The sequence below is a fragment of the Sander lucioperca genome, chromosome 4 (genome assembly GCF_008315115.2).
Source record: "Sander lucioperca isolate FBNREF2018 chromosome 4, SLUC_FBN_1.2, whole genome shotgun sequence".
NCBI lineage: Eukaryota > Metazoa > Chordata > Actinopteri > Perciformes > Percidae > Sander > Sander lucioperca.
In genome coordinates this window covers 32,900,323-32,916,278 of record NC_050176.1, presented here as the reverse complement: position 1 = coordinate 32,916,278, position 15,956 = coordinate 32,900,323, and the positions used below count along the sequence as shown (strand labels likewise).

The window sequence follows — 15,956 nt, the reverse complement described above, 5'->3', positions numbered from 1 at the left end:
TAAAAGGGACAAAAATCAAAGGAGTAAACGTAATCAATGTGCTTCTTCTTGTCTTTGGCTGGGTCAGGCCAGAGCACTTCGTCGACATCACAAGCAATATTGTCTCTCCTGAGGCAACGGGGGAAGAAGCCTCTTGTGTGCCGTATCCAGGCCTGACACCTCGCATACGCACTCGTCCTCTCACATTATTTCTTCTGTCCATTCTCAGACTTTCTCCTTCCCACCTTCAACAACCTGTTTGCTCTCTGAACTGGCTTATATTGGTTGTGTCGCATAATTTGAAACAAGTGAAATCAATTTTGAGTGGTTGTGTTCAATCAATGACATGTGTTATCTATTTGTATTTGGTTGTTGCCACTTGTGTTTACCAGTATGGATGACATGTGCATTAGAGTGCAGAATGTGTTTTGAGAATGTGTTTAGAGTTTTGCTGAAAAGTCTAAGTGAGATCTGCAAATTGTGTTTGACCATGTGAAATGGTTTAAGGTATTGACAACAGACGGCACAATTAGCTAAATGAGTTCAGGCAACTGAGAACTGTGTTCAGCCAGTGGGTTTTAGTGTTTTAGCAATTGAGAAACTGTAAAAGCTTTCGGAGGTCAACGTGTGAGCAATTGTTGAACTTGAACCTTTTGGTTACATGACTGTTTTCCCCGTGATTCTCTTTTGTCAAAGAGGAAGTTGTCTTCACACTCTCAACCGTTGTTTGTTTCTCACAAAGGGACTAAACCAAAGTGTAAGACTGAATAAGCTCATTAGTTTCAGTGTCAGACTCCACTTTAGCTGATTGACTTCTTCAGCCCTGGGGGAAACAGTTAAGTGGTTACAAATACAAGTGAAAAACTACTATCGTGTATGCATAGTAGTTCTAATGACGACAGTGCTCAAAACATGACATTTGGCATGACAGTCACCATCTAGCTATCTGTCTAGATTAAGAGACGCCATGGTCTACCAGCTGTTTATTGAAGCCCAAGTTGCTTTATTGGTGCTTTTCTTGAGTGTTCATCGGGACAAAATGGTGAGAGGGACTGATGAGGACTTATAATGTAAGATATGTGGAGGAAGGCAGAGAAGAATGGACATGAGGAGGATAGAAGGGAGTGAAGGTTTGTAAGGTCTTTGAATGATGGAGGGTCAGTGAGTCTTAACCATGCAGATGTAATTCTTTTATTATTAAGACTTGTTTTTTTTCTGAAAAAACATTTCAGCTTCGTCACTTGTCTTCTCTCTGCCTCTCTCCCCTTCCTCCCACTCATCCTCTCTCTGTGTGACTCATACTGTGTTTGGCCTGACGAGCTGCTGAACAAAAATAACCTGTCTCTTATGGCAATTAAATGCATACCTACTCTGAACCAAGAAGAATATTCACAGCTACCAACAGCTCGGGAAATGGTATCACAATGGCAAATTAGCCAACTGCAGGTTTCTAAATTTCAAGTCAATGTGTAAATCATCTGCAAATAGAAATGTCAGTAAGTCATTAATAAAGGGTTCTTACAATAGTCCATCAAGTCTGATGATGTAACTGTTAATAAGTTGCTAAAGGTATCCTGTGAAGTTTTCTTGTTTACATTCAGTGTTTCTCACCAAAAAGCATTGTCTGAATCCTTGAAGTGTGTGGAATGCATTTTCTTCCTCCATAAATCATTCACAAGTGTATGTTTTTAAATATTGTAACACCGGCATTGTTTACATTTATCACTGTTCCCAAATCTATACTACATACCAATCGCCATAGTATACTGGTTGGGAGTTAGAAAACAAAAACATCAACATACTTAAACACTTTAAATTGACAGGATTATGTGCAATGGCGCTTCTAAAGGGGGGCAGTGCCCCTGTAATATAAAGCATGGACCCCCCTTTGGCCCTCCTAACTAGACTGTCTTTAAGAGGCTGTAGCGTGCTATATTTCTGTTTCACCACCATCCACAATTTATTAATCTTTCCAGCTCCTCCAATTCCTTTGTGTGTCGCATTGTAAGAGAATCAACATCACACTCAAAAATCAAGCGTTAATAAGTATGCAAGCTGTGTGGTTGAGTATACTTAATTTTGTCCACACTATACACTAAAAAAACAGCCTGAAATCAGTATGTAGTATGGATTAGGGGCACATCTCATGTTTTCCTTGCTGGCAGCAAATTCTCTGTTCGGAGAAATGCTGACATCTGTTAAACATTTTAGATGTATCACAGCTCTTCATTATTGCATTTTATTAGTGCACTCATTCTTTTGTCAGGTGACTTTTATTTATCTTTTATCATCTTCTCAGCCTCTCAATTAGTTCCGTGGTTATCTGCCTTCATTCATCACCTGGCTTCAAATGCCAAAATCACAATTAGTTATCATGTCTCAGAGGTAAACGTATGCAGATCAGTCTAACAAGTTATCAAATGCATTCATTGTAAGGCATAGACATTCCAGTCGCAGGATGTTTTTCATATGCTCAAATGTTAAACAACCAGACCTCATGGGGTTCCCCTTTTGCTTAAGCATAACAAAATGTTCTGAACGTATTAATGCACTTTCTTTTATTATTTGTTAGGCCTCTCAAATGGTCTTTTGTTTCACAGCTGAACACATTTATTGGATAACTTGATTGGATAACTTGGATTAATGGTTAATTTTAGAGTGTGAGGTTTTTATTGCTTTTGGACACACGCAAGACATTGTTTATTTAGCCTCTGGGGAAAGATCTAGGGGCTGTTTCACAAAAGCAGAATTTATAAATCCAGGATAACCGATAACGCGAGGCTTGACCTAGTCTAATCTGTGCATCCTGCCTTGGTGCGTTTCACGAAGGCCAGGCCAGGCTGAGGAGAAGCGACTACGTCGAGCCAGGATGAAGTAATTCAGGTAGATGCGCGTTCACGGCTTTCCTTAACGGACCACAATGTCGATAACAGACTTACTGATGCTAAAATGGAGAATACGCATTGTACATACTTTATACAGAGTGGGCAGCAGCTTCTTATGGAAGTATGATAACGTGAAACCCATTATTTGTTTAAAAAAAAGAAAAGAAACCGGGCCGCTGTAATGAAACGGCGAGAGAAAGCGTTGTAGACCATCGCGGACCGACTGAATGCGCAAGCAGCCTAAAAATATAAATTAACTGACCACTGCTCTGAATTGAAACCGTCATAATCATACCATTCAAGGATTAGGCTACTGATCATTTGCACAAATTAACAGTTGTACTCTTTACATTTAAAAGTAAGCAGAAGATAATGTTCCTCAGGAAATTTACCATGAAGATCAATTTTCTACAACGCTAGAATATGATGCATAAATATCTTTCACTCTGTTTCTCCCTCTCTCTCTCTCTCTCTCGTGGTCTTACATATAAATTACCTAAGTCATATTAACTTCCACTGATCGCTTTTAATGCAAAGTGTACAACTGTTTGTTTTTGACAATGACAAGTGACTCATTGAATGCTCTCAGTTAAGAGCAGTAGTTCGTAAATGTATATTTTTAGACTATCATTCAGTCGGTCCGCTATTATCTGCCACACGTTTTTATTTTTATTTTTTTTTACAGAGGACATAGAAAAGAGAGACAATGAAGAAATTGGACTCTAAAATCTAGAAACTAAAGATAATTAAGTGATCAATTCCATGCACACTGTAAACATTAATGTAACAGAGTGATATTTATCAGTTATTTCCCCCAGGCAAACTATAAGGTCAAAAACCATTGGGGTGTCCTCTCCCTGTTGTCACATGAATGTACAGTAGCCTACAACACTAGATAGTTATTGGTTCAGTGAACTAAGTCTATAATTTGGGAGGATTGTACAATTGTTCTTGTTCTTTTGATTGTGAAAATGTTCTTAAAATAGTACAATCCTCCCAAATTATAGTCCCAGTTTACTGGACAACACAAATTGTGTGCTAAGAATGCCAAATACAATGTACATGGAAGCGGAACAAACATGATCTTTTATTGTTAAAAAAAAAAAATTCAACTAAAATAATTCAAGGTCCATTGGTCCACTATAGAAACACACATGTACAGCACTTTATATATTGCGCTTAGTAACAGACTTCATTTAAAACACATTTTGAAATTCTATCAGCCTTTTCTAATTATCTCAACAACTGTCATAATATATTCATCAAACTTCTAACAACAATATGAACAGCAGTCTTCATACAGAAATATAACAGGAACAATGTCACATGAATAATTATAAAAGATAATGTTCACAACTTTTAAATAACAGTAGTTAACTGAACAGCAATATGCACCGGTTGTTGTATTTTAATGCAGGCTGATAAAAATAAGGTAACACCACTGCTGAGTGAACAGAAAAGGCAGCAGGATTAATAAATCCTGGCTGTTAGCCTGGTCGGGACCGCTAGCTGTACAGAATAAATCTCCATGGTAACTAGGGTGCCTCTGCTTTTATGAAACCAAGTCAAGGCTAAATTGAGCCAGGATAACTGATAAATCCCGGCTTAATCCCTTATCTTGGTTTTGTGAAATAGCCCGCTGAAGTGTTTCATAGTAAGTATTTGTTTATCAGTCTTTAATAACAGTATTTTGTTCATGTCCTGTGGTCCTGTAATAAGGTCTAGGAATTTTGGACCGGGATACATGATAACCATATGTCAGATTGCAGGGACCCAGGTTCCATTCAGCCCAAAATGATTTGTTCTGGGGGGATGGGTCAATCCTAAACGGAAGAGATAAGCACACAACAAGCTGGGTCCAGACTAGTTTAACGATAACTAGACAGATTTATTTTTTATTTTTTTTTATTGATTATGATTATTTTTGGGGCATTTTTTCCCTTTTTATTAGATAGTGACAGTGGATAGACGGGAAAGGTGGGAGAGAGATGGGGGATGACACGCAGCAAAGGGCTGCAGGTCAGACTCGAACCCGGGCCATTGCATAGGACTCAGCCTACATGGGGCGCACGCTCTTACTGGGTGAGCTAGAGGTCGCCCCTAGATGGGTTATTTTAAGGGGATGGAAGAATAAGGGGGTGCCGTCAATCCAGGAGTGGGCTTGTGAGATGGCTAGGGTGGCGGCATTAATGTCATATAAACGGTTTGCCAGATTGGACATCTATAATAAAAAAATTGGGAAAGTGCCTGACCTTTCTGGAGGGCTCCTAAGAAGCTTTGTGATGGGGAGAGACGTGTACGATGGGCTTATGGTGTTGTCATTTATACACGTTTATTTGGTTTATGGCTTATCTATTTTTGATGAATGGCCTTTTATCTACGTCAGATTCTTTGTCTGGGTGGGTGGTGAAGAAGAAGGGGAGGGTGGATGTTCATGTTGCGAGTTGTATTTTTTTGTATGTTTAAAAAAAAATAGGAAATTGTTAATCACAAAAAGTAACAGTATTTTGGGCTCTAACAGGTTTGCTGGTTGGGACCCTGGACGTCGTCTTGGACTCCAGTGCTCGGATGGCTCCATACAGGATCCTTTACCAGACTCCTGACTCTTTAGTTTACTGGATCATTGCTCATGGTATGTGCACTTTCACTCTTTAGCTCAAACACATGTATTAGAAGGAAAGCAAGCCACTATCTCAAGTCTCATTTGAGAATTCAGTTTGTTGATTTACACCACTTCAGGTGCTTTTTTTTCTGCACATTTTAGTTATACAGGTATGTTTCTCCAGTATAGACCCCTCTGTGTTTTCACCCCCTGCACATCCCTCCCCCAGCCACCACACAACACATAATGCTCCAACATCCTGCCTTTTCACATGCTAGCTGCTGAATGCCAAGCATTACATCATGCCCCGGTGGTTTTGAAGGGCAGGATTACAGGATCGGGTGCAGGAATCGATGCTCAAATATGAGTGGATGTTGTGTTTTTCTGCTAATTACTGGATGAGGTTTCATTATAATTTCATGTCATCTGGTGGTGTCTCGCAACAATGTAATCTGCATATTCTATGTATGCAAAGCTTTACTTATCTCTAGTAAGAGACAGTGTGTAGCAGTAAATCATGCAAAGTAGCAGCCACACTCCAGACTGATTAGAAGCAGCACTCTTCTTATATATTTATTTTTTTTAAATCATTTTTACTGTCTTTGAATATGAAATTATCTCAGCTATATTTTCGGAAAAGCTTTGATACTTCCAACACAAAACCAGGGCAGCAACTAAGTTATTTTCATTATCAATTAGTTTGCTGATTAGTTTCTTAATTAATCAAATGTAATTGAAAAATAGCAATTTCCTGTAGTAAGTTGACACACTCAAACTGCTTATTTTCTCTGACCAACAGTCCAAAACCTGAAAGGTGTTTACTATCAGAAAAAACAACAGAAATCAACAAATTATCACATTTGAGATGCTTGAACCAACTCCGCTGTGCTTAATGTGCATATATGTGGGCGTTCAGAGGCAATAAAATGCAACCCACACATTGTGGGAATGCATAATAACAAATCAGGATGGTGCTTTATAAGATTATGATGTTGGGATCAAACTGCTGTAATTAGCTGTAGTTTCAAATTTAATGAAGATGGTACACTGTTGAGACACTGGCAAAGATGACTTTGTTTGGGTATATTTGCAACCATGTATTTAATTCAGCTGTTCCCTACTTAATGTGTATATGAAATACTATTTGTGCTCCCTATCTGAAACGGAGGCCTACAGAAGACTAGCCTGACTTTGAAATGGCAATGGCTCCCCACCTCCCCTCCCTCTCAGTTCTTAAATCCTCCACCCAGGGATAGGAGAGTGGAGCAGTCTGGCAGACGTTGCTAATTTAGTGAATGTGCACTCACTGAAGGGCTGCTTGCAGCAGTGCTGAGGGATAATGGTCCACAGTGGCAGCCATTACTGCAAACTGTTTCTCCTGCAGCCAAAAAACATCATTTTTGACCTCACCGATAACGGTAACAAAATGGTAATTGTAGTGTTACTGTGGACGTGTATGATATGCATTTTATTTTACTCTTGGCTCTAGAAATTTGACTTGCACTGATGATTTTGCCATCATTAGCCCATCCTCCAGTTATCTAACTCCAGGATCTCCCACCTAACTGTTTAAGAATACAATAGTAATTTCTCGTAAATTCATGTGTGGCCCAGTACTAGATCATGACTATAATGCCAGTTAATTCTGAAACATTACACCATCATGTTCCTCCTGTGAACAGAGCGGCTGAGTGCACTGACCCTCCCTCTTCACTCCTCTGCAGGAACCTCCCGCAAAGAGATCACCGAGCACTGGGAGTGGCTGGAACATAACCTGCTGCAGACTCTCTCCATCTTTGAGAATGAGAATGACATTACTACCTTTGTCAAAGGAAAAGTCCAGGTAACTGCTCACTCTGTTCCATAAAACATGTAGTTTGATGTTTGGACTTTAAATTCAAAGGTGTCCTCCGTGAAATAGTGAGGTGATTGTTGTTCATTATAGATGGAAGTGACGGACATTGTTTTTTGTTTTTTTTATTTGTTGGTCACACATTCAGAATGTAGAGCATTTACAGGTGGTCAAAAAAATAAATGTATAGGGCCATCTGGATAGCTTACCTGGTAGATCATGCACCACATTTACAAAGGATCAGTCCTTGTTGCAGTGGCCACGGGTTCAACTCTGACCTGTGGCCCTTTGTCATTCCCCCTCTCTCTCTGCTTCAGTCTCAGGTGTGCCTCAACATCCTCCAGCCAGTGTATGAGACTGTGGTGCTGTCTTTTTTGATTTGAAGAGAATCAGAGAAAGAAGTGTGGAGATGGCCACTTGTCAAGATGGGCTGCAAAACAAAATGTTTCATATATAAGTACAAACAGGGACGGATAACAGTAGTAGCCCGTGCTCTATGCATACAACAATGTGGAATTGTAAATTGAAAACCTCAGTTATAGACAGCTGCTGCTCCTCACTTTAAAATCCATGTTTCATGTCCCAGCTCATTTAGTCTTTCTGTCTCTGTCCATTTCGCCTCAGGGCATCATTGCGGAGTACAACAAGAACCACGACGTCAAAGAGGACGATGACACGGACAAGTTCAAGGAGGCCAGCACCAAGTTTCGTAAACTGTTTGGTATGCCGGAGGAGGAAAAGCTGGTCAACTATTACTCCTGCAGCTTCTGGAAGGGCAAGGTGCCACGACAGGGATGGCTCTACCTCAGCATCAACCACCTCTGCTTCTACTCCTACTTACTAGGAAAAGAAGGTTGGATATAGACCCAACTTTACTTTTGCTTTAAGCAAAATGGGTGGGGTGACGTGGAGTTACAAAATATACAATAGCTTGTCTTCGTCTGACTTACACGAATATTATTCCAATCTTCCTTAACTATCTCTTCGACCTTTTTTTGTGATATGAACTGTCAAATCATTTTTGGAGTTTCGATTTGGAATTTGTAGTCTATGAGTATTTAACTATATCAACTACCCTCCACATGTTTTATTTCTTTATTAAAAGAATCTCTGACCTGGAGATATCTGAAGAAATTTCTTTTTTTCAAGGCTATATTATATATTTGAGACTCCAAACTATTATCACAAGTTATATGGCAGTATGTTGATACACACCAACATCTAAACCACATATCAAACATAATTTTAGTATACTTGCATGCTCAAGGTGAACCATCATGCAAATCTCACACCATATCCTGAGAGCTACCTTAGTCTGTTGTTTGTTTTATCGTGTCCATATATACTGATGTCTCTACCTTCATTTCTTTTTGTAATTGTTAGCCAAACTGGTGGTGCGTTGGGCAGATATCACCCAGCTGGAGAAAAGCGCCACCCTTTTGCTGCCTGACGCGATCAAGGTGAGCACCCGCATGAACGAGCACGTCTTCTCTGTCTTCCTCAACATCAACGAGACCTTTAAGCTGGCGGAGCAGCTGGCCAACATCGCCATGCGTCAGCTCCTGGACAACAAAGGCTTCGAGCAGGACCGCTCGCTGCCCAAGCTCAAGAAGAAGTCACCCAAGAAGGTGTCAGCACTAAAGAGGTGAGAAAGATCTGATGCGGAGCGGGAAACGCTTGTGCTCATTAATAATTAATGCCATTTAAGCCTGTTTATGACATGCAGTCGATTGAACATGTGGTTGGCAGAGCAGTTGGTTACCCAGACACTTAACAACCGAGGATGAAAGTCTAAATTGGTGTTGCTAGTTTAGGTTTCACAGTTTAACTGCAAAAGCAAGACATACATGTGTTGCAAACCATCACCCCTCCTCCCCTCCCCTCTCCATGCCCACAAACACACAAACAACAACCTGTAGCTGCTAAGGACTACTGTCACAAACTGAAAACACTCAGCATAGGCCCATATGGGCACTATGTGCAAAACCTTTTTTATATTGTATGTGTGTTTTTTTTGTTTTGTTTTTTTATGTACTGCTACTGCACTGATTGCCACCAATGTAAAACACTCTGCATAGTTCCATATGGGCACTATGTGCAAAGCATTCTTTTTATATTGTTGTTTTTTTTTAATCTTTTTATTTACTACTACTGCTGCTGCACTGATTGCCACCAATGTAATTTAATTGTGTCCATACAATGACAAAGTATCTTGAATCTTGTTGGGAAATAAATGTGTGTTTTTGAACTCTAGTAATTGGCCTCTGCAAGCCCTAAAGAATGGCCTCAAGATCCAATTTTTGCTCGATCAAAACATTTTATGTAAGCATGATTTGGTTATACTGCAGTCTGGGGTTATATGATTGTTGCATAACACTCCAAACTGTGTAACTTTAGGAAATTAAACTATCCACTCGACTGTTATTATAAATTTAACTGGGTATACTTTACAAGTATTACTTTTGTATGTAGTATTTTTGGTGTATCACCTTTTTTGCCTTATAATCACTATGATTATGTCAAACCAAGCTGTTAATTTACATTATATATTTACAAAAATGTGTCATCTAACATGATATTTTCCATCCTTCAGGGATTTGGATGCAAGAGCGAAGAGTGAGCGTTACCGGGCGCTCTTCCGTCTGCCCAAAGATGAAAAACTGGACGGACACACAGACTGCACCCTGTGGACCCCCTTTAACAAGATGCACATCCTGGGACAGATGTTTGTTTCCACCAACTACATCTGCTTCACCAGCAAGGAGGAGACGCTGTGCAGCCTCATTATCCCGCTACGAGAGGCGAGTTGTTTGTCTCCGTCTGGTTGCTTTTGCCAATAAAAATTACAACACTGTAACTGGAAACTGTCTATCTAAACAGCAGTCATGAGCATAAGCTGAAGTTAACCGTGAATGTGTCTGATAATGTCTGGTAGAGGGTTGGTACTGTAAATAAAAGTACACAAAGTTAATACTATTTTTCCATTTAATGCTAGTCATTTACTAAATTGCGTTAACCCTTTGAAATGTACGGGATGTCTCAGCAGGTGAAAGTGTAAATCAGTTGCTAGGAAACTTTGTGTTAACTGAGATTATATTTGTTCCCCGTCGTTCCTCCAGGTGACCATCGTGGAGAAGGCAGACAGCTCCAACGTGCTGCCCAGCCCGCTCTCCATCAGTACCAAGAATCGTATGACATTCCTGTTTGCTAACCTGAAGGACCGAGACTTCCTGGTCCAGAGGATTTCTGACTTCCTGCAGCAGACCAGCTCCAAGATCCACATAGAGAGGGAGCTTACCAGCAGCCTAAACAGCTCAGATGACGAGGTAAAACAAATTGTTGTTTTGTTTCTTACGTAAATACCTAGTTTACTTAGAGTAAATAGAAAATCTATAAAATACTGTAAATAATTGTGGTGTGTCCATTTCAAAGCTCCAAAGCTTGAATCTGATGGCTGTCCCCTCCAGGTTTCCTCCCAGCATGGATCCCTGTTCTCCAGCAGCCCACAGCACAGTTTGAGCTCAGACGGCGAGCGTACGTTCAACCTGAATGACAGCAGAGTGCCAACAGCCACACATGCCCTCATGACCATGTACCGCCGCCGCTCACCTGAGGAGTTTAATCCCAAACTGGTGAGTTAAATGTACCTTTTGTCGAGCACAATTAAAAGCATTTCATCTTGTCGAGCATGGTACGGCACATAGTTAAACCTAGTTTAATAATACTTTGATCCATTCTGCTTCTGTTAAAAGCTATTTATATGTAGTCTTGGATTCTAAGTTAATAAATTGTCATTTATTTGCTTTCTTTTTCATAATAGCCATTTTCACATCATTACACTGCATGGATATTAAAACTGCATAGAGGATTGCTGCTAACTGCCACCTAGCTGGATTATTTTTCCTGCAATGTATAAATAAAGCCAGACCTGTTTTTAAGCTCAATGCAATGGGACTGTGACCCTGCATTATAGAATGTTACAGTATTTGCTTTGTGGATTGTGCAAGAAATCAATCTAACCACTGGTGTGGAATAGTTAAAGCAGAAATCTGACAGAAAAAAGATTGCGGTAATTGCACTTGAGCTGCTGCATCTCCATGAAATACTTTTCCGTCTTTGCTAAGGCGAAGGAGTTCCTAAAGGAGCAGGCGTGGAAGAACCACTTTGCCGAGTACGGACAGGGAGTGTGTATGTACCGCACCGAGAAGACGAAGGAGCTGGTCCTCAAGGGCATTCCTGAGAGCATGAGAGGAGAGCTCTGGCTGCTTTTCTCTGGTGAGCAAATGTTCAGGGAGGCCTGAAATGCTGTAAACACACACTGTGCATATGGAACTGTCTTTCACTGCACCTAATGAGACCACGCCCTGCATACTACGTGCTCACACTTGATCATAACATCACATGATACATATTTTGCGTGGGTGTAGTTGATCCACAGACATCTTGTTGACAAATGCACAATGTAAGAACAAGATAAAAAGTGGAATAGCCAATGTAGGACCTGAATACTACTGCCACAACAAAAGGTATTCTGGTGTTGCAGCCTGTATAAACACATGGTAAAGATTAATTTAACACATTATTTATGACACAATGTTCATAACCATTCAGATTATTCAAGACTGAAATTGTTTTTCAAACATTCAGTGCCGGCTCTAGCCTAGGCAGTACCTGAGGCAAGATCTGGAAAAGAGCTAAATAATTTACTTAAAATGAGAAATGCTTTTCCACTTTTTAGCCACTTAACTGAAAATTGATTGTTTCTTTTGAAAGATTTTTAGAGTTGGCAGTATTTCACAAGAAAAAGCGAACAATTATCAATATATTTGCAATATGTTTTAATTCTGAATATCAAATATAAAAAATTATCAAAATAAGCACAAAAGAATACACTTGGGGGCTACGACCAAAAACATGTTTTCCGATTTATTAATGTCTGCTGACTATAAACTCTTTAAATTGGTTGATTTAAAATGTTGTGTTCAGTTGTTTGTATCAGGTTACATTTTTATGTGTACAATAATGCCACTACTGTATATACTCAGAGGAAGGCAACCTGGTCATGCACTGATACATGAAAAGAGAATTCAATAATAATCCTGCTGACACGACATAAGTTATGTTTTTCATTATTTGGAGTAAATGGGCTTGAAGTAAAAAAAAAAAATTTATCTCGCTTGATTTTTGTGAAACCACTCATACACAAGCATATGCTATTTTCCATGAGTACTTGAACACAACATTTTAAACTTCACCACCAAACATGGCGCTGCTAAATGAAAGCTTTCCATTACCTGCAGACTCTACAGAGGACCTGTAGCTAGTGACTGTCCACACCACACTTCCCTGTGTATAGGCACAGTCATGCAGCAGCTTGTACAGTACTCATCCCCACCCGAGCAGCGCTGGGTTACCTACAGCGCGCTCTCTCTCTCTCTCTCTCTCTCTCTCTCTCTCTCTCTCTCTCTCTCTCTCTCTCTCTCTCTCTCTCTCTCTCTCTCTCTCTCTCTCTTCCCCCCCCCTCTCCCCAGTGACCACTTATGGCTCACTTGGCCGTCGTCATAGCTGCATAGTGTTCATCTTAGTCACCCTTACTACCTGCACCAAGAAAACTATTTACCCTGCTTATTTAAAACATTCAGCTGTTGACTGGATTAGTGTCTTTTTTTAGAACAAAGGGTGTAAAAACCAGTTTGGAGAGATTAATAGGCACATTGAGGTATGTGGATAACTGTGCTGAGGAGAACATGGACTGATTAAAAAATATTAATAATAATAAATTAAATAAAAGATTTTCTCCATGTTTCACTGGAAAGTTATTCACATAACTAAAGTAAAGTACAGTTAACCAGCGCAACAGGTCTCTAAGGCATGTAATTACCAGTACCACTGGTGTTACAGCGCACGTTTACTTAACATTTTCCCTCAGTCATTTAGCATTTACATAGATTTACAATTTTTTTTTTACTCATTTAAAAATTCCAAGTTTGTTTCCAATGCTCTCTTAAAATCAGAAGATGCTTGGTTTAATACAAAGATATCAAAATAAGACAACCTTGATGTGACAATAACAATTGTAAAGTTGTGTTTTGACAGAGCTAATCTATTTCTTCTTGTAGTTAACAGGCTGCTGACAATAGACAGGGTACAAGAGTGTGATGTGCACATTGATAAGTAACCGAAATACATAACTGAAACTCAGATAAAAATCAGTTCATGGTTTGGTGTTTACCATGATTGGTTACGTAGTTTACTGTAGAAGCAGAGAGGTCCTACTATGCTTGTTGTGTTTATACAAAATAGTTACATCAGTTGTTTCCATTTGTTTTCTGGTGAAATGTCTTCATAAATTAATACATTTTTTTTTATCTCACCAGCACAATCCTTTCTTTATCCATTAATGTATGATGTGTTATTGTTTTTTTACTTGTGCAATTGTAGTTACAGACTAAGGGTTTGACATAAAGAAGAATAAATCTGTGAATGAATTAAAAAATAAAGAAAAAATGGACCATGTACTTTAACAAGTGACAACATGGGTACTTTTAGTGAAATTACAACTCCTTTGCATTTACAAGATGTCTAAAATGTATATAGTATTTTTCTTCTTCAAAGTTACTGCAAATCTTTGTGCTTCGCTGCTGTGGCACTTACATTTCCCCTTGCCTGATCTTATCTTATAGGATTTAAATATTTAATGACAGCTTTGCATGTAATCAACCCCATCACAAAGACTGTTACCATAGCTCTTGTGGTTATCTTTGAGGACGTTTGACCTCATGTGTTTTTTCATAGGGACAGTCAACGAGATGGCCACCCATCCCGGATACTACGAAGACCTGGTGGAGAAGTCGATGGGCAAATACAACCTGGCAACAGAGGAGATAGAGAGGGACCTGCACCGCTCTCTCCCTGAGCACCCGGCCTTTCAGAATGAGATGGGCATCGCTGCCCTCCGCAGGGTCCTTACAGCCTACGCATTCAGAAACCCCAACATTGGATACTGTCAGGTACACACACTCTTGACATACTTGACATGAACTGCCAGAAACCTTGGAGGCCTTGACAATACTTGAAATTCTCCTCTCTTCTCCCTCGACACCAAAGGCTATGAATATTGTGACATCTGTGTTGCTGCTCTATGCCAAAGAAGAGGAGGCTTTTTGGCTGCTTGTGGCGCTCTGTGAGAGGATGCTGCCTGACTACTACAACACTAGGGTTGTAGGTCAGTATGTGCATGTGCTTCTGTATTTTAGGGTGTTTGATTTGACAGTTTTCTATTTGTTTAACATCTTATTTCTTCCACAGGGGCCCTAGTGGATCAGGGGGTGTTTGAGGAGCTCGCCCGTGAGTACATTCCTCAGCTGTATGACTGCATGCAGGACCTCGGGGTCATCTCGACTATCTCGCTCTCCTGGTTCCTCACCCTCTTCCTGTCAGTCATGCCGTTCGAGAGCGCCGTGGTGGTGGTGGACTGCTTCTTCTACGACGGCATCAAGGTCATCTTTCAGCTGGCGCTCTCCGTGCTGCACGCCAACATCCACCAGCTGCTGGGCTGCAAGGATGACGGCGAGGCCATGACCGTACTGGGCAGGTAAGGAGAGGCAAAAGGGACAATACTATATCCTTAATCATTCTTCATTCTTCCCTCCTCTAAAATCAGTGGTGGAATGTAACAAAGTACATTTACTCAAGTACCGTACTTAAGTACAAATTGGAGGTACTTGTACTTTACTTGAGTCTTTTCTTTTCACGCCACTTTATACTTCTAGAGAAATATTGTACTTTTTACTCCACTACATTAATCTGACAGCTTTAGTTACTAGTTACTTTACAAATTAAGGTTTTAGCACACATAATGCATGTGGTTTATAAAATACGAAGTTTTATTATAAATTAAACTACCCATCAATATAACGGCCTACAAGTCCAGCTGAAATGATTAGATGATTACACTTAGTTGATTGACAGAACTGTTTTGATCGTTTCCAGTTTCTAAAATGTGAGGATTTGTCTGCATTGAGTTAAAGTTATAGTAAGTAATGTTAATCCAATACACTTTTTGTCAATTTCAGGTAATGTCTCCTCAGGTCACCTAGCTTTCTAGTTTATGTGCGCTGACAAAAAATCTGGTGTTAATAGAACTAGAAAATAGAAAACAGAAACAACAAACAGAGCCACAAAACACTTTTACTATCTTTTCCTGATGATACTTATATACTTTTACTTAGGTCAAATTTTCAGTGCAGGACTTTAACTTGTAACAGGGTATTTTTTACAGTGTGGTATTAGAACTTTTTCTTACGTAAAGGATCTGGATACTTTTTCCACCACTGTCTAAAATCCTAAAAACTATTTTAACAGATATTTTTTATCCCACAAGTCTGAAAGATTTCTTGATAATTTTGGTAAATGACTTGTTTTGTAGATACTTGGACAGTGTGACCAATAAGGACAGCACCCTCCCCCCCATCCCCCACCTGCACTCCTTACTGACAGACAATGGAGAACCGCATCCAGAGGTCGACATCTTCAAACTGGTCCGCAGCTCCTACGAGGTATTCAACCTGGATGATGATGAGCGGGTGTAAACCGGGGTCCTCCTCTGTGTTTGCTCTCGAGATGTGCAGGGATTTTC

The 15,956-nt window shown here is 39.9% G+C and overlaps 1 protein-coding gene across 2 annotated transcripts in view; it reads left to right on the top strand.

The window, feature by feature from the left end:
• tbc1d9 (TBC1 domain family, member 9 (with GRAM domain)) overlaps nucleotides 1–15,956 on the top strand; it is a 32,408-nt gene that overhangs the window by 6,323 nt on the left and 10,129 nt on the right. For both annotated transcript variants that reach the window (XM_036000085.1, XM_031276732.2), the window contains exons 2-13: nucleotides 5,386–5,496; nucleotides 7,191–7,309; nucleotides 7,943–8,171; nucleotides 8,702–8,963; nucleotides 9,912–10,119; nucleotides 10,438–10,644; nucleotides 10,786–10,950; nucleotides 11,443–11,593; nucleotides 14,114–14,328; nucleotides 14,426–14,543; nucleotides 14,627–14,912; nucleotides 15,747–15,876. In XM_036000085.1, the coding sequence (XP_035855978.1) occupies nucleotides 5,386–5,496; nucleotides 7,191–7,309; nucleotides 7,943–8,171; nucleotides 8,702–8,963; nucleotides 9,912–10,119; nucleotides 10,438–10,644; nucleotides 10,786–10,950; nucleotides 11,443–11,593; nucleotides 14,114–14,328; nucleotides 14,426–14,543; nucleotides 14,627–14,912; nucleotides 15,747–15,876 (2,201 nt within the window). The remainder of the gene's footprint in view (nucleotides 1–5,385; nucleotides 5,497–7,190; nucleotides 7,310–7,942; nucleotides 8,172–8,701; nucleotides 8,964–9,911; nucleotides 10,120–10,437; nucleotides 10,645–10,785; nucleotides 10,951–11,442; nucleotides 11,594–14,113; nucleotides 14,329–14,425; nucleotides 14,544–14,626; nucleotides 14,913–15,746; nucleotides 15,877–15,956) is intronic.